The following is a 27,093-nucleotide window of genomic DNA, read 5'->3' as shown; positions in this document are numbered from 1 at the left end:
GTGTGACTGTTATTAAATGAAATGAATTATCTTCTGTATTTAACAAACATAAGGACTATCTGTAATGAATATGAATTCACTGTTCCTTTTTTAAAAGCCACTTCATTCTTTCTACTGCAAGACAATTTTCTGCTCAGATCCCCATTCCTTAATGTAGTAATCCCTGCCCAGGCATTTTTATGTTGGGGTCCCCAGTATTTATTTAAGGCCTGGTTTTTAAGGACTGTGGTACCTTTTAAAACTCTGTAAAATAGAGAATTATTCCTCTGCATGTCATTCTGTAATTCGCTCCTTAAAGATCCATGTATAAAAACAACTTCTAATCCAGTGTGTTTTATAATTATATATGAGGAGAAAAAGTAGTCAGATGATTAAAGTATAATCTGAAAATCAGTTTGATGCCTTATTTTTTTGCTTCAGCAGGCAGTGGATTCAGGGCCAAGTTAAGAACGGGGCAAGGTAATTGTAATTGGGCCATCGTCCTCTTTTATTGTTCAGAGGTTTAGTAAAGGGGGAAAAAAGTGAGTTCCCTTTGTTTGGCTTGAGGTTTTTTATTAAATAGGCCATCGTCGCATTATTTATTTATTTCTCTAGGATTTCACTGTCAAAAAAGATGGCAAAATCCTAAACCATTTGTTCTGGATAATCTCCCAAGCCTTCATCCAGTGCCATCATTCAAATATTTGGTTCCCATGTAATAGAGATAGGATAGCTCTGCTGGAAAGGGATGGGCATGTTATTGTTAGCAACCTCACAATGTGGAGCATAGTTTGGTGAGCAGGGAAACTTTTTAAAAATCGGGTGAATGAGAAGATCTTTTCAAAAACAGCAGCGTTCTCATCACAGCCTGATGGTTTCCTGATGTGTCAGACTACAGTTCTTGGAACTGTCAGTCATTATAACCAATGGCCCACTAGTTTGGAATTTGGGGTAATACACCCCGGGATATATGGCAATAGCAGGTTTGGCCAAACATGGCAGTAGCAAATAGGGTAAGGACATTGGAAAAAGATATCTTAAATATTTTAGAAGTCTGCAACGATTAAAGGAGACCCTTTTATTATCATTAACATCAGTATACCCCGGTCTATAATAACAAGCATACAGATTGGAAAAGGTCCCCTGTTGGTGGTTACATTCCCAGATAGATCTCCAAACTGTTGCAAATATAACCACCAACAAGGGACCTTCTACCATATGTGGTGGACATGTCCGAAAGCCAAAGAATTCTGGACCAAAATTCAAAAATGGTTAGAAGAAATAATAGAACAAAAAATTGATATGAACCCTGAGCTGTTTGTTCTAGGAATAAAAAAAAATATTAGTAAGGATATCCAATATTTAATGCTTCATATAATCACTGCTGCCAGAATTTCACATGCCCAAAGTTGGAAACTAAAAACCATTCCGTCAAATGCAGAAACCATTAAAAAAGGTGTTAGAATGCTCAGAAATGGACAAAATAACGATGGAACTAAGAGAGAGAGAGAGGAAACAGAGTACTACAAGATATGGAACAGGTGGTATAACTGGCTTGAAAAGAGATGTAAAATCAACGCATAAGGAACACATAGCAAACACAATGAAAAGAGATAGCAGATATTTAGAAAGCAATAGAGATGGAAACTTTGTATATAGATGTATATGTTGTAAAAATGAGAAAGTATGAAAAAGAGAAGAATATGTATAAAATAATAGAATGGAAAATCGGAAATCAGAAAAAAGAAATACCGATAACAGAAAGCTGTAAAAGTGTAATTGTGATTTTAATGTTTGGAAAATGTCAAAAAAGATATTTGTTTAAAAAAAGAAGTCTGCAACGATTAAAGGAGACACTTTTATTATCGTTAACACCAGCATACCTATGCCTATAATAACAAGCATACAGAGTGGAAAAGAAAGGGATTTTTCTAGCAATAAATTGTTGCCGATCCAGTGTGAGGGAGATGTGATGTCTCTTGGTAAATGAAATTATGGGACAGGGGGGAAACACACATCAGAATTTCAGCTAAGGCAGGCGCTCAATTGTGAACCTAATTACTGTATTGGAGCCAAGTTGGAGCTACTGTGCAACAACAACAACAACAAAAAAACTACCAACAAGTTACTCCATGATATCAAAAAGAGCAAAGCTACCATCACTTTAGAAGTCCTAAAATAGCAGTCCCCGACCTTTCCAGCTCCACAGACCGGCAGTGGCGTTGGGTGAGGGGATGGTTTCATGCACATGCCTGCCGCATGCCAAAATGTAGCTTTGTGCAACTTCGCCTGTTGCTTGTGTGGCCCAGTTCCCAATGGGCCGTGACCCGGTACTGGGTTTTAGGGTTGGGGACCCTTGTCCTAAAAGACAAAATGTATTTTATTTTATTTATTTATTTCGCCAGGCATGAATTAGGTAACAGATATAAGTATAAACCTGATTATGAATTCATGAAATGAATACGAATATAAGGGAGTATAACAGGAGCGTCCAAACTTGGGAACTTTAAGACTTGTGGACTTCAACTCCCAGAATTCTGGCTGGGGAATTCTGGGAGTTGAAGTCCACAAGTCTTAAAGTTCCCAAGTTTGGACACCCCTGGAGTATAAGGACAGGGACGGTAGGCATGTTGGTGCGCAAGCAAAGTATGCTTAGCTGCTATAGAATGGGCACTTGAAGATGCGTGGACATCAACTCCCAGAATTCCTCAGCCAATTTCCCCCAGCTAGCTGTGGAATTATTGGAGTTGAAGTCCACACACGTTCAGTTGGCCAAAGTTAGTGTTCGGGGGGGGGGGGGAATGCTGTTGGGCTGACTGATTGGTTTCCTACTTAAACAGTCCCAGCTAGATGGCAGCACCTAACTGACCTTGCCTGATTTAGAAGCTAAGCAGGCTAGGACCGTTGCCTGGATTGCTCAATTGTCCTTGCCCAGGAAACCACCTCAAATCCAGACTAACCTGGAAAGAAAAGAAAAAAAGACACGAGGCAGATCATTTCCATACCATTGCCAAGAAAACTATATGGGTACAATCATAGGTCGTGCCAAGTCAGGGTTTCCTAAAGCGAACCTTTTATCTTAATGTGTAGCTTATTTTGTCTTTCTTTCAGGCCATGGTTAAAAAAACTCCAAGTGATCCAGAGCACCTAAATGCCAGGAGACAGTGGAGAGATGAATGCCTCATGCGCCTGGCCAAACTGAAAAAGGATATTAAATCAGATGACGTGAACCATGTTTAAATCACAGAAATGTGCATCATCAAGTTGGCATTCAAGAGGACGCCTCCCTTCCATGGCCAAACATTACACATGCAAAAGCCAGTTGAACCACTTAAGTCAATTATTTAAGGCTGGAACGTTTTTATCTGAAAACTTTTCTAAATGATATTTTAAAGCCACAGTCTTAAACCCCTTGGTTGAGAGTCTGGGGAGATTGCTAGTCCTCCAGGTCATAGTTGTCTTAAAGATGCTTATTTTTGCCTTCAAAAGGCAATTGGACTGCTTTTTCTCCCTCTTTTTCCTCAAGGAATACAGAAAAAAAACTCCAGTCCAGTTGCCTTTTTGGGGAAAAAAAAAGCACTTTTGAAACCTTTGCTTGAGATGCTTGCATTTTGTGGGAGGGCTGCATAGAAATGTATTTCTTGAGAGCAGTTTGCGATTTTCACCGTTGAAACAAATGGGATGCAAAGCAAAAACAATTTTAAACAAGATGCCGAACTTCAAAAATCCGGATTGCTCGTAATGAAAAGTATTTTTATATAGAGGTAGTCTTTTTAACTTGCAATTGAGTCATAATTGAGCCCAGAATTAAGGTTGTAAGTCATGTATATCTGATTTTATGAATTTTTTTGTGTGGCAGTTATTAAATAAACGCTGCCATTAAAACATCAATTTTTTTGCAATGGGCACCTTTTGCCAGAAACTGGAAGTAAATGCTGGTCCCCAGAAAATCCATAAATTACAGTCACATGACCGTGGGATCCTGCAAATGGTGCTAAATATGCCCTGGTTGTTGAGTGCCCAAAATACAATCACATGACCACAGTGGGAGGGAATGGCCACCAGAACTTCAAATCCAGGTTGCATCTTTTTTTGAGGGGGCGGGATTGTCCATCATAACTATGAACAGTTGCTAAAAGACCAGTCTTAAGTAAAGGACTACCTGTATCAGTTCTTGCTTCATATTACTCTTAAGCTACAATGTAACAGAACGCCAATGTTTATTTAAAACTAACTTTTTAAAGTCTTGCTTGTGATTAATGTAGCCCAGGCATAAATTACTTTTCTGCATAGATATAACTATTTTGGGAATGAGGATGAGGAGGGTGGGAATGCTGCTTTCTGGCCTACATTCTCTTCTGTTTGTGTATTTATAGGCAGGATAAACCATGATATTCAAGTTTGTACTTATTCTGATTGTAGCCAAATAAGATTTCCAATATGAGTTTTTATATGAATGGTCTTATATTCAGATGATTATATTTCACATTATATAGGCTTTGTGTTGTATTGACGTATTATGCAGATTGGCAGTAATACCAGAGGTGGTATTCAGCAGGTTCTGACCAGTTCTGGAGAACCAGTAGCGGAAAATGTGAGTAGTTCAGAGAACCGGTAAATACCACCTCTGACTGGCCCCACCCCCATCTATTCTCTGCCTCCTGAGTCCCAGCTGCTCAGGAGGGAATGGGGATTTTACAGTATCCTTCCCTGCCACAGCCACCAAGCTATGCCCACCAAGCTACACCCACAAAACCGGTAGTAAAATTTTTTGAATCCCACCACTGAATAATACCAATATGGGGACAAAAGACTGGAAGATATGGTAATGTAGACCATAATTTGTTCCCCTTGGCAGTTCTTCCAGCTGCCAGGGGACATTAGCTGCTTAGACTGGAATTGTGTCCTTAACAATTCCTTTATTTTATGTCACGGATGCTTTAGGATTCTTTGTCAAATAGCAGTTGCGCTAGATCAGAGTGTGATGTTAAAGTATTATGTTAGATGTGGAAGATTCTTGGTATTGTACAACATTACCAGTTGGCTGCAATGATTTCAAAGCAACATTTCCTTGCAATATTTTTTCATTGCCTCAACATCTGATTGAAACCATTTTTGTGGCGAAATGGGTGACTTGGGTTTTAGCGTTGCTGACTAAATAAACTGCCTTTTTGTAAGATCAGTATTCCTGAAAGCAGTGAGAGCTCTTAAAAGATTACACTCAGAAGAATAAACCCCATGAACCCTGAACTATAGGCAAGTCCCTGTGGACTATGAACTAAAGAATACAACTGAAGTACCTGTACATCTCTTTCTTCATCACATTTATGCAATATGGGGAATTCTTTGGGGTTTTCTATATGTCTTAACCTACACTGGAGATTGTTCAACGGAGGAAGCATATCCTTGTCTTGTTTGTAAAGTATGAGTGATAACTACTTTAGCAAAACCTTCTTGAGGAGGCTGTTCAGTCTTTGGAATTCCGGCAATTAGAAGACCAACCTAGTCTCTTGTGACATTTTATAGCTTGTCCTGACAAGATTGACTTTCAGTGAATTGACTTTCAGTTATCATAATCCTGTAGGATTTCATACTTGGCTGATGGGCCCATCTATTTTTTATAAGTGAGCATTATTATGTTATGAATTTTTATTAATATTGTCACTGAGGACTTCGGTTCCCAAATCAATAACTTGCCATAACATTTAATGTATTTTATTGCCAGGTATATATATGTTTCATTAATTATTAGATTTCATCATTACAAAGCTCAAGAAATTAGTACATTAGTACATTAGTACAAGCTCAAGACATTTAATTAGAAGAAATATTTAAATGTATCATAGAAGACTCTGCAATCATTACATTATGTTAAATTGCAATGTCCAAAACCTCTAAATTTTATGTTTCCTTTTATTATTCTTCAAGCTGATGAAATACCTGTACATCAGTGATCTGCTTACCAATAAATATCTTTATTGAAATCAGCCTTGTATGTTTATATGGAATGATTGTATCATTTTTCATTTTAGCTTTTTATATTCACAGATGAGTTCATGGGAATCATTACACAAGTAACATGAATTGCCGTGAATGACACAAAATTTATGCATACTAAACTTCCTCGTCTGGATTTATTTGGGTATAGTGGACTTGTCTGTTGTTTGGGCAGGTGGGAATATTTAAATCAAAATTAGATTTGTTGTATCTGAAATCGTGGATCATTAAATGGAAGTTGCCACTTGTATTGCTAAACTGCAATGCAAATTACCATTAAGTGCATTAAAAGAAAATGAAATTGATGAGGCAGGCTATAACAACAGAAATTCCCCAAGTCAAGAAGGAAATCTTGACTTGGTGTCAACATGATTGCAAGATCAGATTTTGGCAACCTTTCTATAGATAGTTTTAATCAGGTGGGATTCAGCCAGTTCAGACCAGTTTGGACAAACTGGTAGCTCCGACGATCAGCTCAGAGCTGATCAGCGGTTTGCTCCGACGATCAGGTTGGCCCGCACTTTACCTACCTATATCCTCTCAGCTGATTAGCGCTGCAGAGCAGATTGCTGCACCTCAGCTGTATTACTCCCCAAGAAGTAATGTGGAAGCTAAGTTTTGGTAAAACTGCATACGAAACACACAATCACCAAACCGGTTCTTAAACCAGCAGGATCCCACCACTGGTTTTAATGCTAGAACATCATTTGGGGAAGAGTCTCCAAATAGATACCATAAAGAAAAGGATTTATTTAGCTATTGGTTCTCTAGCTATACAAACTTAATTTGAATTGACTTTAGAAACCAATACGTTAATATGACATTTGTTTTAGAATTATCCCAGTATGATCCCATTTGGCCCTCATCTTTCTAATACTCTAGCCAAATTTTTTCAAAACTGAACTTTCAGAGTTTTCTTCAAAGGCAGCCCTGACATTGCCATGTTTAGAAATAGTACATTGCCATAGATAGTTCAACCATATGGTTGGCAGGGTATGGAGCGGTCAGCAAATTATTTCCATATTTGATTTATGGCAATTGATTCTGAGCAATCAAAGTAATCTGGGTTTCTGCATCAAAGCATACAGATATTATTGTATTTGCAAATAGATACACTGTAATACCTGCTTAAAGATTTGGTGTAATGCTATGGTTTTCCCAGTTGCAATGTATAGCTGTGAAAGTTGGACCATAAGGAAGGTGAAGCGCCAAAGAATTGAGGCTTTTGAACTATGGTGCTGGAGAAGACTTCTGCTAGTCCCTTGGACTGCAAGGCGATCAAACCAGTCAGTCTTAGAGGAGTTCAATCCTGACTGCTCTTTAGAAGACCAGATCCTGAAGATGAAACTCAAATTCTTTGGCCACCTAATGAGAAGGAAGGACTCACTGGAGAAGAGCCTAATGCTGGGCAAAAGAAGAAGGGGGCAACAGAGAATGAGGTGGCTGGATGGAGTCACCAAAGCAGTTGGCGTGAGCTTGAATGGACTCCAGAGGATGGTAGAGGACAGGAAGGCCTGGAGGAACATTGTCCATGGGGTTGCGATGGGTCGGACACGATTTCGCAACTAACAACAACAAATCTATATAACACCAAAAATTCTCAAACCACTTACAGTGGAACATATATTGAACAATTCCTTTTAGGATTTCTTTTACAGAATTACCTGTTTGTTTAATGGTACATTCATAATCTCAGTGGTACAACCTATCAAGTTTATAAAACCTGAAGTACGAATGCAATTTATTAAAAGCATTTCCTGTCAAGGATGCTGAGCAACACTTTTGTGTTACTAAAAAATATCAAAAAGAATTATTCCCTATTTTAAACTTAAGTGAGACATTTGTATACACAGATATAGCTCTTTACATTAAGTAATTTCACTAATTGCCACAGGGAACTAGATCAAATAAGTAAGAAAATATTGTGTTCTCCAAAAATAAGACAGGGTCTTATTTTCTTTTGACCTCTGAAATAAGTGCTTGTCCTTATTTTTGGGGAGGTCTTATTATTTTTGAGGTGCAGGAGGTGGCAAGCATGGTCACCTCATTGCTGCTGCTGTGTTGCAATATTTTTGGGGAGAGCTTATTTTCAGGGGAGGGCTTATTTTAGCGCATGCGCTCAAAAGCTTAGTGGGCTTATTATCTGGGGAGGTCTTATTTTCAGGGAAACAGGGATCAATCCATTCATTATTGGGACATTAAATTCTCCCTTCAAGCACTGTATAAGTGAATTAGTAGTAAAGGCCCATGTCAGATGTCTCTAAATCAACTTGAAACCTGTTAAAAAGGCATTGCATTTTTCCAGTAGACCAAGGCAGTTTCTGATGGATTTTCATATAATCCCTTGTGGCTGCAGCAATAGATAGTGGATCAGTGCTACATTCCTAGAGGATTATTATGACTGCACTTACATGAGACAATGTCTTAGGAGATGCATGAATACCACCACGCCATTCTTTTGAGAAGACAAAGTTGTATCTTCTGAAATCTATCCTTGAAGCTAGAAGACCTGAAAGGAGACCATCTATGAGGTAGGGTTTCATTGAATATGTATCTACAGCTTTTCCTCAACAGGTTATAAACCAAGGTACTAATGTCTTGGATAGAATTATAATGATGTGGTTCAAATTTTAATAGTTTTAATTCAAAATCTATTGGTCTGTCTTATTTTATGCAAGGAATGCAGCAGGTTTTATATGCATTTGTGTATGTATCTAGGAATACAATAAGGCAAACATTTCAAGAATGAAGTTGAATTCATGAGGAATAGTTTGATTTCTGATTCATGCTTACCTGTCATCTAAACTTCTGCTGTACATGGAATATACTGGTCTTTTCATGCTTGCAAGATAAATATTTTAATCATATTTACTAGTACTTTCCTGCATCAAGTATTGTAAGTACTGGGGTTTTTGACTGGGTTTTTTGTTGCATGGCAAAATAATGTTGGGAGGAGATGCTATGTTCATTAGAAAATTAGTTCAAATTAAGATCACTCTACTCCTTTTATTATAGTTGTTTTATCACCACAAAATTGGTAAAGACAGGAAATGCAATATTGTGTGTATTATTCACTGGTCCATGAACATTAGTAGAAGATGTAATGTTAAGTCTGATTAGGATTAATTTTCCTTTGTGCTTTTGTTTCCTGACTGAAGAATATTGCATTATCTGCTAAATTTCCTTCTGTTATTTCCATTTTTAAATCACTCAAAGTATATAGACATACATTGTATATACTTTCTGTCAATACTCAAACAAGCTAGAGCATGGTGACTTTAATTATAACCCCTCCCCCCGATTAATTTTTTCAGATTCTCTGTCATTTACAAGGCAAATAGCGTTTCTCTCAAAAGCTCAAATAAACAAGAATCTAAATCTATGACCCCATAGACTTCAGACAAAGCCATTGTCTAAGATATTAAAGTTTTGAACTGAAGTCTTTTTTGATAAATAAGAATCTTTACAATAAAAAATTATTGTTTTTCCTGGCAGATTTTAGTAATATAATTTTAAATGTTGACATATTCTATGAACCATTCTTGAAACTTCTCTTAATATAATAATATCCCCAGTGCATTAATTCCTTTATGTATTATGATGATGAATCAATTTATTTCATGTTTTTAATATAATTTCTAGAACATTTAAATGAATTTAGACCCATCTATAACAGAACAGATAAAATAGAGGAATAATAAATGTGAACAACTAGAGGATATTTTTTGATGATGATACTGGCTTAGAACGCAGGGCCAATGGGAGTTTTCTCTTTGAAGGAAACCTTAAAATGATCTAAGATTGGCTCTTTCGAACGTTGTATATCCCTGACTTTGGAAAACAACACTAGAAGATTTGTTCATAATGCAATGGGTGTGAGAAAGAGGAGGTTTCACAACACAGATCATACTGAATAGTGAATACAATTTTATTTATCAATTAATCAGTATTAAAACCAGTACACAAACAAATAGCGAAGTATCAGGGTATGACAAAATTCATGAGCAGAAAACGTGTTGCAGCAAGTATATATTTGACTGCAGATGGGCCTAATAGATTGTTCAAGTTCAGAGGAAACATTCAGATTCAGACAAAACAGAAGAAAAATGTCTGAAAAATGTCTGAAAGCATGCAAGGTATAAGCCTGAAATTCACATTGACTGGTATAACAAGCCCAGTTCAACCAACCACAAACATAAAACCAGAAAACCAAAAAACAGGGAGACAATCATGATATCGTTAGCTCCAGGAAAGCTCAGAATAGAATAACAGAGTTGGAAGGGATCTTGGAGGTTTTTTTAGTCTAACCTCCTGCTCGGGCAAGAAATCCAATACCATTTCAGACAAATAGTTGTCCAACTTCTTTTTAAAAACTTCCAGTGTTGGAGCAACCACAATTTCTGGAGATAAGTTGTTCCACTAATTAATTGTTCTAACTGTCAAGAATTTTCTCCTTAGTTCTAGCTTCTTTCCTTGATTAGTTTCCATTCATTGCTTCTTCTCCTGCCTTCGGGTACTTTGGAGAACAGGTTAACCCCCCTCTTCTCTATGGCAGCGGCTCAGATCTTGGGATACCATTATCATGTCACCCAGGGCCTAGTCCTTCTTTTCACCAGACTAGACATACTCAATTCCTGCAACCGTTCTTCATATGTTTTATCCTCCAGATCCTTTGATTATCCTTGTTGCTCTTCTCTACTTCTCTACTGCTTCTCTACTGCACACATGTGTCCCAAAATGTTAACACCTGAATGTTTAGAATGCATAGAGTTATCATTAACTCCAAATGCAATAATTATTGCTCTATTGGCAGAATTGGCAAAAAAGCTTGCAAAAAATGGGTTTCTGCCATAATTGCAAGATGATCATTATTTCTTTTACGTAGTTCCTGAAGCATCAAGGGTGATGCATTAAAATTGTTACTCTATGGGTTGTGTTTTTTCCCCCACAAAAACCCTCCTCCCGGATGAAGAAACATTTGTTTGCCTTCATAAGTTATGACTTGCAGGACATGTTATGAAGATGTCATCAATATATTTTTCACACATCATTAGTCCTTTCTTGTTTGTTTTATATTCACAGCTCTCGGTGACTTGTCATGCTGTGAGCCAGCAGAAATATAATCCTTACAAACCTGAAATATTGCAAGTTAGAATATCTACAATGGATGTTTTTCAGGCACCATTTAGTCTCAGAGCATTCCTACGTTAATTCTTGCACCTCAGATCTTAAGCTTAAGGAGTTAGAGTACGTGTGTCAAGCTCAAGGCCCAGAGGCCAGATCTGGCCCACTGGGTCCTTAGATCTGCCCTAGAAATAATAAAGGATGGCCCGTGGTGCCTCTGCAGTGAAAACGGAGCTCGGGAGGACCATGTGTGGCCCTCCCAGGCTCCATTTTCAACTGTGACGGCCTCCTGCCACCTTCTGCCAGTGAAAATGGCTCAGGGGGGGGGGCATGGCAGCTCTGTTTTCACGGGCAAAGGGCAGCAGCAGGCCGTCACAGCTGAAAATGGAGCACTGGAGCCTGTTTTCACTGGCAGAGCACTTGGGCCACGACAGGCACCCCCAACACTATTGATGTCAAGCTGACCATGCCCACCCTAGCCATGCCCACCCCCAAGGTCAAGCACAACCTTCATGCGCCCGTCAAAGAAATCAAGTTTGATACCTCTGAGCTAGAAGCTGGCTGTCTACCAGTGAGACAGTGCTGAACAAGGTTTTCTCTCTAGTGTTATTCTTAATTTCTATCACAATAGTGGTCTCCCTACTGTGATTCCAATGGGTGCATATGAAGGTATCAAACTGTAACTGTATAAAGACTATTCCAATTGAGATTTTGGTGAAGTTAAATGGTAAAACCCATTCGGGTTTTATTCTGTAGTTTTGACTCACCTCAGTTCATCTGCTGTAGAGTCATCCCATTGACTCTTGGCAGGAACTGGGAGGTGAAGTCAAGATGGCGGCTATGACCACAGAATTGAAGTCCTACCACTTTTTTTTCATGTGTCACATGCACAATAGACATACACAAAGAGGCAGCGTTTTGTGTGGTTGCAATTGGCGTCTTGACTTTTTTAATGTGCCCTTCCCATGAAATTCTTGTCTTGGTGTTGACTATATAAGAATTATTTTTAAAATATATATATATCATAATATCCACTTTGTCTGACAGAGCGCCGCATTGAATAAAATTATTTTGATTGTTTAAGCTCAGTTTTTCTACAGTTCCTCCTACTTCATTTCAAATAAAAGCCAGAATTTCACTTTTCTATAATGGGTTTAATGGATTAGCTAATGAATTAGTTATTTTTCCTTTGCTTACATTGTTGTTAAAATTTCTGTTTGATCCTGCCCCACCCAATGGAAAGACTTTGCTTTTATGATTCACGCTCCATTTAAGAAACTTTGCTGTTCAGGGAACTCTTTGTAAACAAGGCATCAAGCATAGGTGATATCTCTCTTACCACAGTTCTTTGCCAGTGCAAAATTGAATATGGAATTATTTGTTTTCCAGTGCTTACGTTGAAAAGTTTTTTAAAAAAACTTTTTAAAAAAGCTTTCTCCCACCTCAACTTGGAATCTTCTTTACCTAACATTTCTCAGCTGGCGTGGTAAAAAGTAGTGCAAATTAGGGAGCTGAATTGTACTCTTAACTTATAATAAAAATATCATCAAATTACAGGTACTCCTTGATTTACAACAGTAAAGTTACAATGGCAGTGAAGAATGTGACTTATGATCCTTTTTCACAGTTACGACCTTTGCAGCATCATTTGATCAAAGTTGAAATGCTTCACAACTGGTTCATATTTATGACCGTTGTTGTGTCCCAAGGTCACATGATCACCTTTTGTGACCTTCTTACAAGCAAAGTCAATGGGAAAGCCAGATTCACTGAACAACTGGGTTACAAGCTTATCAGCTGCAGTGATTTATTTAACAACTGTGGCCAGAAAGATCATAAAATTGGGCAAAACTCATTTAAGAAATGTCACACTTAACAACATAAATTTTGGGCTCAATTGTGTTTGTAAGTCAAGGATTACCTTTATTATTCCTACCCACTGTGCACTTAGAGGTATCAAACAGTTTACTATTTGTTGGGTATCATTTGTAGCAGTGCTATTCAGCTGAAGGATATAACAGATGAGTGAACTCACATATCCATTTTTAATAGCAATGGCATTCTCTTACATTCCTGTAGCTCACTTGAAAAATAAATTTAAAAAAAACATTTTCTCAAATGCGGATTAAGTTACGATAAGAAAGTCATTCATGACAAAGGAATCACCAGTGTGAAATATAAGGAAACAGAAATATAGTCTTGTTTACTTGTTTAAAACAATGATAATGTGACATACATGTTGACTATACCATGGGAAATTAGTTCTACTTCACAGATATTTAGAAATCTGCCAGTGTTTAGCGTACACTTAGAATGCTGAACTTGATGTATAGCTTTTTCTTAGTTGTTCAAGTTGATTTTCATGAAGCAGGTCATAAATGATCCTAAACCTGGGAGATCAGAGAGTACCTGCACAGGAAACTTTGATAAAATGCTGGTGAGTTGAAAGGAAGCCCATATTGTGCTTATAAAAAATGATTGCTCACATTCTGGGTCAAATGGAAAATACAGGTATTATTTCCTGAATCCTCTGGGCTATGTTTTTTTTCTGGAAATCTGTCTAAACAGTTCTGCAAACAACATACAAAAGACAGGTATGAACAAACAGCTTATGATTGTATTCAAGATTTTGTTGGAATGTCTTGGTTAATGATGATCTACTTACCCACAAAGTTAGGTCTGTGACTTGTTTCATAACGTTTTTATAAAGAAAATTCTTGTAGTTGCACAACCTTTGATCACCAAATATTTGCAGTTTCCTTAAGGATTCACCGTTTGTTTATATCCAACTACAATTCATTGTTTTATGAATCCGCTTTCTTTTCCCCACTAGCTGATTAGAGAGTTTGGAAAATTTGGAAGAGTTTTCCAGCTATTAAGAAAAATTAGGCTCTTTTGCCTCTCATAATGTGTCAAGTTATCAAAACTGTAGCTGTTTTCCCTATCGTTAATCGTCAAAACATGTAACATATCAGTATATATAAAATCGGCTGATAGATTGAGACGAAATATTAGTGCAAAGTAATTTTTGTAGGAAAATATATTCTGAATGTAAAAAAATAAAATCTTAGTCTGACCCATGAAGAAAGGTGCATCACAATATAAATGTACTTTGAGTATTCCTCCTTTTTCCTCCTTTTACATCAATGTTCATGTTATGAAATGTAATATTTAACTATTGAAAGCTTTAAAAAAAAGAAAATAGTGTGATTAATTATTACTGAAGGGTAATACATTTCAGTGTTCTATGGGTAGTAAAGTGGACTCAGATGTATGTTGTAGTATCATAAAAAGAGATGTTAGGTAGCATGTTGCAAATACCATTTGTTAAAGAATATTGAAAGGAAATTATTCTGTCCTGCTTATGATTTTCCTCGATGCATATGTTCAGCTATTGCGAAACACAAAACATTGAATTAGAAGCAGTGGTGCAATTCAGCCAGTTCTATTTGGTTCGGGCGAACCGGTAGTGGTGGCAGCGGGAGGCTCCACCCATCCACGCGGACATCATCATGTCCCATTTTTTAGACTCTGTTGATGTACGTAAGGTCCTGCGCATGCACGGAGGTGGTGCGAGCAAAGCTAGCGCACACACTCTCTCACATTTGCGAACCAGCAGCAAAGGTAAGTTGATTTCATCCCTGGATAGAAGGCTCTTCTTCTTGTGCCATATCCATCATCGGACATTGGCGATCATGTTAGTGATCCTATTTTTATCAACAGCTGCATGAAAAAGTGCTGCTGAGTTTTGTCCAAACCAGCCCCTTAGATTTTGAAGCCATGATGTTGTTCTTCTGCCTGGACCTTGTTTGCCTTCAATCTTTCCCTGTAGAATTAGGTGAAATGTGCCGTATTTTTCCGGATGTCGCATAACATGTCCAAAATATTCTATGGTTTTGATGATTTCCCTTGGCTTACCTAGGTGATACCCATTACCCTTTTCATTACTATGTACCTTTTAAAAAGGGTTAGATTTATTGTGTTGATGGATCCTGAACAATAATGCAATTTCTTTAGTTTAGGCTTAGTATGTTGTACTAAGCATAGGGTGTTCAGTTTATAAAGTATGATGGGTAGTTTACTGTGATGTAATGTGAATCCATCCCCTTGTGACCGAATCAGTAAATCATAGTTTAAAAAATGCTTAGTGCAATCTATGGATCAAGACAATAAATAGTTGGTGATTGATTTTTCTGGGAGCTGTTGATGTGGTTGAAATGGAGACAATGGTCCTACCTGGACATTTTCAGAAAATAAAGTGGTAGGCCTTTAAGGAGATTGGATTATTGTTACAGAGTTTTTAGTATAGACAACTATATAAATTTTAGTACAGATCCCAGTAAAGATGACTCTTCACTTCTAAAAGCTTGGAACAGTGGAAAAGTACCATGATGCAATGAAATAATCTGATGGAAAAAATTTATGTGCAATCCTTGGAGTGCATTTCAATGGCCTGTGTCGACACAATTATATTATTAAAGCCAACTTTATCTCTTTAGTCTTTTTCCTTTGGATTATTTCTGCTTTTAAAATGCTATCAGATGGAAAAATTGGTTACTTTTATCCCTTCTAATGCAGCACTCTAAATGATGTACCTTTGGAAGAATCCGAAAATATCCAACAATCTAAATCAATCAGGTTTTTAAAAGACTTTATTACAAACTCAGATAACATGAACAATGATTTGTAACATGATACATCATCACCACCATCCTTTATTATTAAACGTGAGGAGGTTGATTCATAAAAGCTGTTATATATCAAGTCAAATCATTGGCCCTTCTAATAGTTTTGAATGTTTGCATTAATTTCAGTGCTTCTGTAGAGGTTCAAGAGAGACATGCTTTTAATCCTATTAGAACAGGGGTGTCAAACTCAATTTCATTGAGGGGTGCACCAGGGCTGTGTTTGGCCTCAGGGGGGACAGAATGGGTGTGGCCACGGTGGGCATGTCCAGCTCAACGTCACTTGTGTCTTGGGCATCTGTGGGGGCCCAAGCACTCTGCCAGACAAATTGGGCTTCCGACCTCCGTTTTAAGCTACGATGGCCTCCTGCAACCCTCCAGCAAAAATGGTGCTCGGGAGGGCTGCATGTGATCCTCTCCAGCTTCATTATTACTGGCAGAGGCACCGTGTGCCAGTCCTTTGCTATTTCCAGGGCGGCCTCACAGACTAGAACTAAGCACTCCAGGGGCTGGATCTGGCCTCCGAGCCTTAAGTTTGACACCCCTGTATTAGAAGATACCAAGAGGAAAAACAAAAAAAAAATATTTGTATTTATACCACTTGTGTTACCTAGGATGATTGGCAACAACAGAAAAAGAAATTTTAGTCTCAAACCAATTTTGGAAAGACACATGCCATATATATGTGAGAGCTAGTTTGGAGTAGTGGTTAAAGCATCAGGCTATGAACCGGGAAACCATGAGTTCAAATCCTGTCTTAGCTATGAAACCAGCTGGGTGACTTTGAGCTAGTCACTCTCTCTCAGCCCAACTCACCTCACAAGGTTGTTGTTCTGTGGAAAATAAGAGGAGGAAGGAGTATTAGGTATATACGCCACCTTGAATATTTGTAAAAATAATAAAGGGTGGGATGCAAGTAAGTAAATAAATAAAATATGTGGTGTTTGTACCATGTTTCTCTGAAAATAAGACAGGGTCTTTTCTTTTGACCCCCGAAATAAGCACTTGGCCTTATTTTCAGGGAGGTCTTATTATTTTTGAGGTGCAGGAGACGGTGAGCGTGGTCACCTCATGGCTGTTGCTGTGTTGCAATATTTTTGGGAAGGGCTTATTTTTGGGGGAAGGCTTATTTTAGTGCATGTGCTCAAAAGCCTGATTGTGCTTATTATCTGGGGAGGTCTTATTTTTGGGGAAACAGGGTATGTATACACACAGATACACACATGGCAATTCTATCTGAAAAGATTGACATTTTATCACATAATTATTTAGTTTCTAAAAAAATTAGAATATTATCTGACTTGTTTTCTGACATTAAAGCATATTATTAATGCTATAATATGATAGGTCAGTGGTCCCCATCCTTTCCAGCTCCGTAATGGCAGTGGGGGAAGGGGAGACAAAGGGATGGTTTTGCACATGTTCACACTTCTTAGGCAAACGGAAATTCCCATTTGCACAGACAGTTGTCAACAAGGCACGGACCACTATTGGTCTGCATATTGGGGGTTGGGGACCCTGCTATAAGGAAAGAATAATCCAGGCCCGGGTATTTAAGTTCTGAAGAACACCTGAACACTGTCTTTCAAGGTTTAAGACACTGCACAGTTTGAACTGGGAAGACAGACCAAATGATGCTTTCCCTTCCTCCTAAAGGAAAATCCAAAATGTATAAGCCAAAGAAAATTTTGCCTAATGAAAAGCCAATGAAATGCCTCATTTATAGTTATTTACTTACTTCAGAATTCTTTTTAAAATAAATTGTAAGTTTCATTATAAGATAAAAATGCAGAAAAAAACAAGTTAGAAAAAACTAAGAGGCAGAGAAATGTGCAGAGAAAGAGAAAAATATTGCTGACTTCTGACTTTTTGTTGTTGCAGTCAAGCAAACACAAACACAAAAATGCAACCACAACGTTTTGCTTTGCCTTTTGCAACATTTCAAGCTATTTCTATAATAACAAAACCAATTCTAATCATGAACACCTAAAATCCAAGTTTCATTTTTTTTCCAGTTTTGAGCAAAAAGTCCAGGAGCAGTGTCCAAGTAGAAATAAAATTAGATTAAATCAGGGGTGTCTAAACTTGGGAACTTTAAGACTTGTGGACTTCAATTCCCAGAATTCCCCAGCCATGGAATTCTGGGAATTGAATTCCACAAGTCTTAAAGTTCCCAAGTTTGGACACCCCTGGATTAAATCTTCTCCACTTTTCATCTCTCTGCTAACCATTACCTTTACCACTCATTTTTTATGAGGATTAGTGTGCCTTTCCATCTTTGTGCATGTAAGATTCTCGCGCTGTCAACATAAATAATAACAGAATTTTGAATTTTCTTTCAAGTTCTTTATCCACCAAACCTAAAAAGAGACGTTTTTGGTTTCAATTTTACATTTATTCTAAGAATCTTTTGAATTGAAGTAAAAATCTGATTACAATATTTCTTTGCTTTGTCACAAGTCCACCAAAGTTAACAAAAAACAAAAACCCCAACTTCTTTGCATTTGCAATTCCAACTCAGAACTCAAAATCTGAATAGTAAATATTTGTTCACATTTGATAAATGATGGTCTACAGTAGGGGTGGGTGTGTGTCAAACTCAATTTGATTGAGGGCTGCATCAGGCTTGTGTTTGACCTTGGGGGGACAGGGTGATTGTGGCCAGAGTGGCCATGGCCAGGTCGACGTCACTTGTGTCGGGGATGCCTGTGGTGGCCCAAACGTAGTTTTTGGCTACGATGGCCTGCAACCCTCTGCCAGTGAAAATGGAGCTCAGGAGGGCCACCCTCCTGAGCGCCATTTTCATTGGCAGAGACACCGTCGGGCGGTCGTTTGTGGTTTCCAGGGCAGCCCCACGGGCCAGATCTAAGCAGCCCATGGGCTGGATCTGGCCTCTGGGCCTTGAGTTTGACACCCCAGTCTACAGTATTAGTTTTTAAATTTATAGCGGTTCATCAGCTGCATATAAAAGAAACAAAAGTAAAATTGTGTACAGAAAATTTTGTGGAAATGTGATTACTGATATTAACATGCTATCTGCTTTTGTATTATACTTTATAAATTTGTACTCAGGAACACACTTTATATATGAAAATATGTCCAGATTATAAACTTTCAAATGACTGAGGCAGGATTAAATGTCTTTTATTACTTCAAATACTGGAGTAGTGAAACAGCTAGAATTCTGCTGCCTTATGAATCAAAACTGAGAATTGCACTAACATGCACTTAAAATGACAAACTTGTCTCCTCCCAAATGATCCAAGAGAGCTTAATTATTAGGGAAGTGCTATAATATTAGTCAAGCTTTAGTATACCTTTGCAAACTGTTGGAATGATTCACTCATATTGGGATCTAGCATTTTAAAGTTTGCAACTTGTCCCCAAGCTTCCCATACCTATAGTTATTTTATCTAAAAATCCTGTCGTTTGTTTTGTTGTTGTTGTTGTTGCTGCTGTTGCTGTTTTTTAATTGCCCATCTCCAGGTTCTGTTTCAGATGAATTTGTAAAAAAAGAAAAATCATTTACCATCTCATTAGTGAACTTGTAAAAAAAAAATAGCACAAATTAGAAAGCAGTGCTGTGTGCAGGTTGCAAATTTTCATCCTTTTCTCCTCTTGGGAAATGGTCAGTGGCTTCTCTCTATTATGGGCAGCCCTTAGAAAACAAAAAATCCTATTCTTTAATATTTATTTATATTTATTCTGGGTGTCAATTATTGTGATGATGCAGTGCATAAGCGCACCAACACTACCGTCCCTGTCCTATCAACCCGATGTATTCGTATCCATTTCACGTATTCATAATCTTGTATGTACTTATATCTATTATCTTATACATGCTTGACAAAACAAATAAATAAAATGTCACAAGATTCTAAAGGATTAAAATGGCTTATTCATGGGGTATAGTTTTTGCTTAGATTATAATCTCTTTATTTCATAGCCAATGTCTGGAACCACAACTGGTAATGCAAGACTTTCACACTCTTTTGATAACGCTTACTCATTTGCTAAACTTGTGACACACAAGGAGCACCTTGGTACTTTTGGAGAGTTTCCTAACGAAAAGTACCAAAGTTTAGCATAAAGGTCAAAAGGAGTTACGGATTAACAGCTCACTGTGGGGACTTTGCAATTTTAGGAGAGCAAAATGCAAAGAGTGAGCATAACACTGAATCACTGCTCTTTTGTGACTGCTTTAGACAGCTGGCTCAGGATACAGGATAATAGTCACTGGAAGACACTGATGGTTTTTTGCTCATGGTATCTAATAGCATCTCCTAAAAGCAGGCACTGCAACATCTAAATGTGCCATTAATCACTTCTTTGATTGTCCTTCAAGTTAATGATATGGTTATCTTTGCAAGGAGTTCATCTTGAGCAGAATAGGAAACAAGCAAACATGTTTCATTTGCTATTATTTCCCCCCACTTTTGGGAGGAATTCTAGTTTCAAGAGAATCAAAGCTTACAGAAGCCATTTCTAATTGATTTGTAATTTATGGGGATTTTTTTAAAAAATTACAATTCCGTAAAACTTAACGTGGTTATTCTTAGCCAATTGTTTACAAGATACTGTAATAGGTATAAGAATAACCATGAGTATGAATGAAATGGGTACGAATAAATGGGGACAGTAGGAAAGGGACAGTAGGCACGATGGTGCACTTATGCACACCCCTTACAGACCTCTTAGGAATGGGGAGAGGTCAACAGTAGACAGTCTAAGGTTAAAGTTATTTGAAGATGTAACAACAGAGTCAAGTAGAGCATTCAAGGCATTGACCACTCTGTTGCTGAAGTCGTATTTTCTGCAATCAGGGTTGAGCGGTTTACATTGAGTTTGTATCTGTTGTGTGCTCTTGTATTATTGCGGTTGAAGCTGAAGTAGTCATTGACCGGTAGGACATTGTAGCGGATAATTTTGTACTATGCTTAAATCTGACCGTAGGTGCCGTAGTTCTAGGTTGTCCAAGCTCAAAATTTCAAACCTGGGGGTGTAGAGTATTCTGTTGCGAGCAGAGGAGTGGACGACTCTTCTTGTGAAATACCTCTGAACTTGCTCAATTGCATTAATATCTGATATACAGTACGGATTCCAGACAGATGAGCTGTATTCGAGAATTGGTCTAGCAAAGGTTTTGCATGCCCTTTTAAAGGGCATAAAATTTTTATTTTATTTTATTTATTTTAAAGACAAGCATATTTATAGTGTAATAAGACGTGGGTCTTCAACATGATCCTTAGGCCCAAAATATATTTGTGGAGACCTCCTTCAGCTTCCATCAATATTTCTGCCCCATGAGATTTTATTTTGTTTTATATTCATTTGAAGAGGTAGGCGTGGGTTCTAATTGGCATATTTATGGAGAGAAGGAAAGATGGGCTATTAACATGCCAGGAAAGGAGAGAGATTAGATAGTTTGTGCTTGTCCTTTTTGCCTTAACTGGGCTTTTTGCCTAGTCACATGGCTGTAGATGTTGCTATACTCCATCAGTCAAATCTATGAAGTAAACTATATCAAGAAATTAATTCCATCGGAAGACTGTGGCTATAACTGATTGAGGTAAATTATTGTAGGAAATCTTGCAAAACTACTTGTGTTCTTTCTACCTTCCCTTTTATGCCCCTTTTATATCATTGTATCCTTTCCATTTAATCCAATGGACCTTTTGAGATCTTGCCAGATTGCATGGAATCTTTGCTAATTCACATACTGAATACAGGTCGTTTTTGACTGTCAATTATTTGTTTAGTGACTGTTCAAAGTTACCATGGCACTGAAAAAAATGACTCATGACCATTTTTCACATTATCCTGTAGTCACGTGATCAAAATTCAGATGCTTAGCAACTGGCATGTATTGATGATGGCTGCTGTGTCATGGGATCACCTTTTGTGACCGTCAGGCAAGCAAAGTCAATGGGGAAGTCAGATTCAATTAATAACCATGTTACTAATTTACCAACTGCAGTGATTCACTTAACAATTGTGGCAAGCAAGGTCATAAAATGGAGCAAAACTCACTTAACAACTGCCTTGCTTAGCAATGAAAATTTTGGCCTCAATTCTAGTCATAAGTCAAGGACTACCTGTAGATGTTTTGAAGACAAAAGGTAGATAGATAACTAGTTTATATTGCTTTTCCATACTGTACGAAATTTCCTCCACCAAGAAGTGAGAGGGAAAGAGCTGGATTTGCTCTGAGCTGATTGAATCATTCTTTATGATGAGGATCAATTGTTTCTGTTTTAACTTACTCTCTTAATATTAGGACCAGACGTAGATATCTAACTCTTGGCAAACGCTTGTTCTATATCCCAAAGGTGCTTTTTCAAAACGCAACTGGACTTTGTTTTTCCTTCTTTTCCAGTTGACTTTTGAAAAAGCACCTTTGGGACAATCGTGACTTGGATGACTGAGAATCTCTATAGATATTTCCTTGTTGTGTAGTTTTGAATTCTTTCTGACTTATAGATCCTGAGGATATAGGCTAATAATATAGAGAGATGAGTGCTTACACAATCATTGCCTTTACTTAGCTGAGCAAGACTAGCCTCATGGCTACAAGAGAGTGATCATTGCCTTTTTGCAGTGGAGCATGTGTTATTCTGGATTGTAATAAAAATACCTGTCCATCTAAGAGATCTGTTCAACTATTCAGTTCTAGGAAAAAAATAATAAAGAAGTGAATACCTTCCTCAATGACATAGCTAATTCTCTAGGCACAGACTGATTAGGTTGTTTTTGGCCGAGATAGGATATTGAAACTCCTTTGATCATGTTATTTCATAACCAAAGCTAGAAACTGATTGGGAGCTATGCAGTTCTGCTAGTTTACCTTCTGCTGGCTTTTAACACCATCAACTATGCTATCCTTCTCGACTTCATGGAAGCTGGAGAGGATGGTTTTCCAACAACTTCAGTTCTTCCCAGTTGGCACAAGGAAATACAATGCTTGCACTGAAAGAATCTGGTTGCCAGTTACTTTTTTTCTTCTTCTTTTCAATCGACTCTGGTTCTCTGGGACTTGGACAAGTCCCTGCGGTTTTATTGGCAAGGATAAGTGGGTTTGCCATTGCCTCCTTTCTGGGACTGAGAAAAAGTGACTAGCTGAAGGTCACCCAGTTGACTTTGTGTCCAAGGCAGGACAAGAACTCACAATCTCCTAGTTTCTACCCTGATGCCTTAGCCATTATACACTGCTGGCTCATCAACTTGCTTACCATGCACAATTTAAGGTATTTGTATTAATTTTTAATGTTCTAATTTAAGAATCCATTTTGCTCCTTTAAAATGTGTTAAGTCATTTGTTAAGACCTACAAGATCTTCCTGGCACACAGGAAAGTTCTTTCCTTAGGTTGCTCCTGTCTATGATATACTCTTCCTGAAGAATTCTATTTAATTCTCATTCTCCTAGTGTTTAGAAAATATCCCTTTTACTGGATTTAATTATTGCATGCCTTTAGTATTTAATCTTAGTTTTAGTCTATGTTTTTACTTAATATACTTTATCTTTTTGTTTACCAAAATTTCTATACTGCTAAATTTCAATAGCCTCTTTAAGTGGCTAATAACAACTCTAACGCATAAGCAATACCACACCAAACTAGTGTTTGCCAGCTTTATCAACTATAAAAGGGTGGAAGTCCATAAGTCCATCCATCTTAAAGTTGATAAGAGGGGCTAAGGCTTCTGATCCCCAAATGCCTTCCTTAAATACTCAGGTCTTCATAGCTCCTTGGAAGTCCAAGAAGGCAATTGAATATGTGCTGTTGGCCTCACTCAAAGAAGTTTCACCTCTAGGGTGCCCATACATAGCCCTTCCTCAAAGAAAAGCACCTTAGAAAATCTTGCTAGCTTCCTTGAGCAGTTTCTAAAGCAGAAATATGGGGTATAAATCAGGTAAACATGATAATTAATTACCATGATTAAAAAGGACTAAAATTTATTTGAAACAGCAGAAATTTACCATGGCTAGGGGATCAAATGTATTTATGTTGATTTTCTTCATTGTGGCATATTTTTTAAACCAGGATGTGACATTTAACAGAATAACAGAGTTGGAAGGGACCTTGGAGGTCTTCTAGTTCAACCTCCTGCTCAAACAAGAAACCAATACTGTTGAAGACAAATGTAGTCCAATCTGTTCTTTAAAACCTCCAGTGTTGGGGCATCCATAACTTTTGGAGGAAAATCATTTCAAAGATTAATTGTTCTGTCAGGTCATTTCTCATTAGTTCTAGGTTGGTTCTCTCCTTGATTTTTCCCCATCCATTGCTTCTTCTTCTCCTGTCTCCAGTTTCTTTGGAGAATAGGTTGACCTCCTCTTCTTTGTAGCTGCACCTTATTATTTATTGTAGGTTTTTAAATTGTAGTTTCCACCAAATAGTTTATTGAAGTTTCTGCCAAATTCTTGATTCCTTTAATAATTATCTTGCAACTGGGAGTAAATAGAAAGGCTTAGCTCTATATAAATAATTCCAGGTTCTATTTTACATGAAAACATTACTTTACTTTACTTTACTTTACTTTTATTTAGATTTCTAGACCGCCCCCTCTCCCGAAAGGGACTCGGGGCGGTGTACAGTCAAATTAAAACACAGATACATAGGAATAAATATAAATACACAAATCCTTAAATTAAATGAGGAGGTTAAAAGACTGAATCTTAAGGTAAAGCAATTAAAACCTTATTAAAAATAACCCCTAAAAAATACCCCAAGAAGTTAAAATTAACCCAACTAAAAATATCTGGCAGGAGGTAGATAAAACTATGGATGGGCCAAGCCGGCTAGTCGAAACAGGTGAGTCTTTAGTTTTTGACGGAAGGAGCGGAAGTCGGTGGTAGTTCTAATGTCGGGGGAGAGGTCATTCCAGAGGGTTGGGCCCATCACAGAGAAGGCTCTACTCCTAGGTGCCGCCCATTGGCATTGCTTGGTGGACGGCACCAGGAGGAGTCCCTCCCTGTGAGAGCGGATTGGTCGCAGGGATGTGTGCGGTAGGATGCGATCCCGCAAGTAGCTAGGTCCTGTGCCATGGAGCGCTTTAAAGATGGTAATCAACACCTTGAAACGCATTGTTGCAGTCTATGGAGATTCTCAGTCATCCAGGTCACGGATGTCCCAAAGGTGCTTTTTCAAGAGTCAATTGGACTTGTTTTTTCTTTGAAGACTTTTCATCCAGAGCTGAAGAAGCTTCTTGGATGAGAAGTGATATGTCTTCAAAGAAAAACAAGGAAGTTCAATTGCCTCTTGAAAAAGCACCTTTGGGGGCTACTGTTGTAGTCATTATAATATCAGTGTTGAAATTTTATGCATCAATTTGTGTAGTTGCATTTGCACATGTTCAGTATTGGGTGGCATTCTGCACTTTAAGGGAAACCAAAAGAGCATCTCAGATGGAGAATTCTTTTGTGTCTTGTCAGTTTATGCATGCTATGACTCAGGACTAATCTGCATAATCTTTCGAAGAAGAATTATTATTATTCTAATTGACTGACAAAAAATGACTTGAGAAATAAAAATAATCTAAGACTTAGTAATGAAAACCCAATCCCGAAGGGTACTATGATCAGAAGCAACTTAAATGTAGAAGGTACCGGTAATTTTTTATTATGATCATGATTAGATTGGATTAGGTTTTTAACCCACCTTTATTACTTTATAACAGGGGTGTCAGGCCTGCAGAGGTTCCTTTAAGAATCTTTGGCCTGCCACACTGTCTCTTCTAGCTTCATCTTTAGTATGCATATTCATTAAGGGGGGGGGGGGGAATAGCAAGGGGTAGAATGTGTTGTTTTCAAAATAAAAGATTCCTTTCTAGAAGCTCAAGGTTATTCTTTGTCTCCGCACCTTCGCACCTGACCGGAACCAGCGGGGTAGAGATGACAGCGTGGAAGAAGAAGATTGGACCATGTGATAGATTAGTGGGTGTGGGCATAAGATCATGAACTTTCAACTGGGTGGAATTCCAGGAAGCAAATCAGAGTTGGAATTCCACAGATGTGCTAAGATGTCTGACTTATTAAATTGGAACTTTAAGGAAAGTTTTGTCTTGGACTCTGATTTAATTCTGCATGATACTTGAAACGCTGACAAGGGGTGTCAAACTCAAGGCCCACAGGCTGGACCTGGCCTGCGGGGTGCTTAGATCTGGCCCACTGGGCCAACCTGGAAACAGCAAAGGACCGACCCATGGTGCCACTGCTCCGTTTTTGCTGGCAGAGGGCTGCAGGATGTTGAGCTGGCCATACCTTCCCTGATCATGCTCACCCTAGCCATGTGCACTATGCCCCCGAAGTCCAACACAACCTTGATGCAATCCTCAATGAAATTGAGTTTGACATTCCTGCTTTATAAGGAACTCAAGGCAGTGAACCAGAGTTGGGTTGCTCCCATTTCGGCCGAGCCAGTAGGGGTGGCGGTGGGAGGCTCCACTCACCCACCTGGATGCTTTGCGCGCAAATACAAGCGAACCAGTAGTAAACCGGTTAGCAACCCACCACTGCAGCGAACATACATAAAACTCCCTATTTTCCTCAGAACAGCAATCCTTAGAAGTGGTTTGGGCTTAGAGAGAATGATTGCCCCAAGTCACACAGGCATTTTTCATGCCTAAAGTGGGACTCCAACTCAATCTCGCAGTTCTAGGCTAGCACTTAACCAATACCCCGAACTGGTTCCCATTCTTGGAAATCACTAATACAAAAACTAGAATATCTAGCATAGATATTTTTTCCATAATGAAATTGCCACAATCTGCATTTATCTGGAGCACCAAATAAGAGATAGCAATAGCAGCAATAGCATTTTGACTTATATACTGCTTCACAGTGCTTTACAGCCCTCTCTAAGCGGTTTACAGAGTCAGCATCTTGCCCCAACAATCTGGGTCCTCATTTTACCGACCTTGGAAAGATGGAAGGCTGAGTCAACCTTCAGCTTAGTGAGATTCAAACTCCCAAATTGCAGGCAGTCAGCAGAAATAGATTGCAGTACTGCATTCTAACCATTGCACTACAATGGCTGCTTTTAATGATTAAGCTTAAGAGCATTAAGATATTTTTAATGCTCTAATTGCCCAGTTCTTCACACAGCTATGTACTTTGGACATTTAAATTCTGTTAATTGGCTAATAGTACCTTGAGTTCAAAGATGTTTAAACTACAGTGACAAATATCAGGAGTCTTTTTCTGATAACTAATACTTAATCCCATAATGACTTATTATGGGCAAAATATAAAGCAACATTTAAATACTATTACGTCACCTGTAATAGCATCAAATTCTGCCAGTATGCTAC

At 38.1% G+C, this 27,093-nt stretch overlaps 1 protein-coding gene across 1 annotated transcript in view; it reads left to right on the top strand.

Annotated features, from left to right (window-relative positions):
* CRYL1 (crystallin lambda 1) overlaps nucleotides 1-5,960 on the top strand; it is a 45,419-nt gene extending 39,459 nt beyond the window's left edge. Inside the window, exon 8 of the mRNA XM_081950186.1 lies at nucleotides 3,091-5,960. Within this exon, the coding sequence (XP_081806312.1) occupies nucleotides 3,091-3,219 (129 nt within the window). The 3' untranslated portion in view covers nucleotides 3,220-5,960. The remainder of the gene's footprint in view (nucleotides 1-3,090) is intronic.
* Nucleotides 5,961-27,093: the final 21,133 nt, after the last annotated feature.

This window comes from Natrix helvetica (genome assembly GCF_964273705.1).
Source record: "Natrix helvetica genome assembly, chromosome: 4".
Classification (NCBI taxonomy): Eukaryota; Metazoa; Chordata; class Lepidosauria; order Squamata; family Natricidae; genus Natrix; species Natrix helvetica.
Note: the sequence above shows the minus strand (reverse complement) of the source record. Positions and strands in the feature narration are given on the sequence as shown.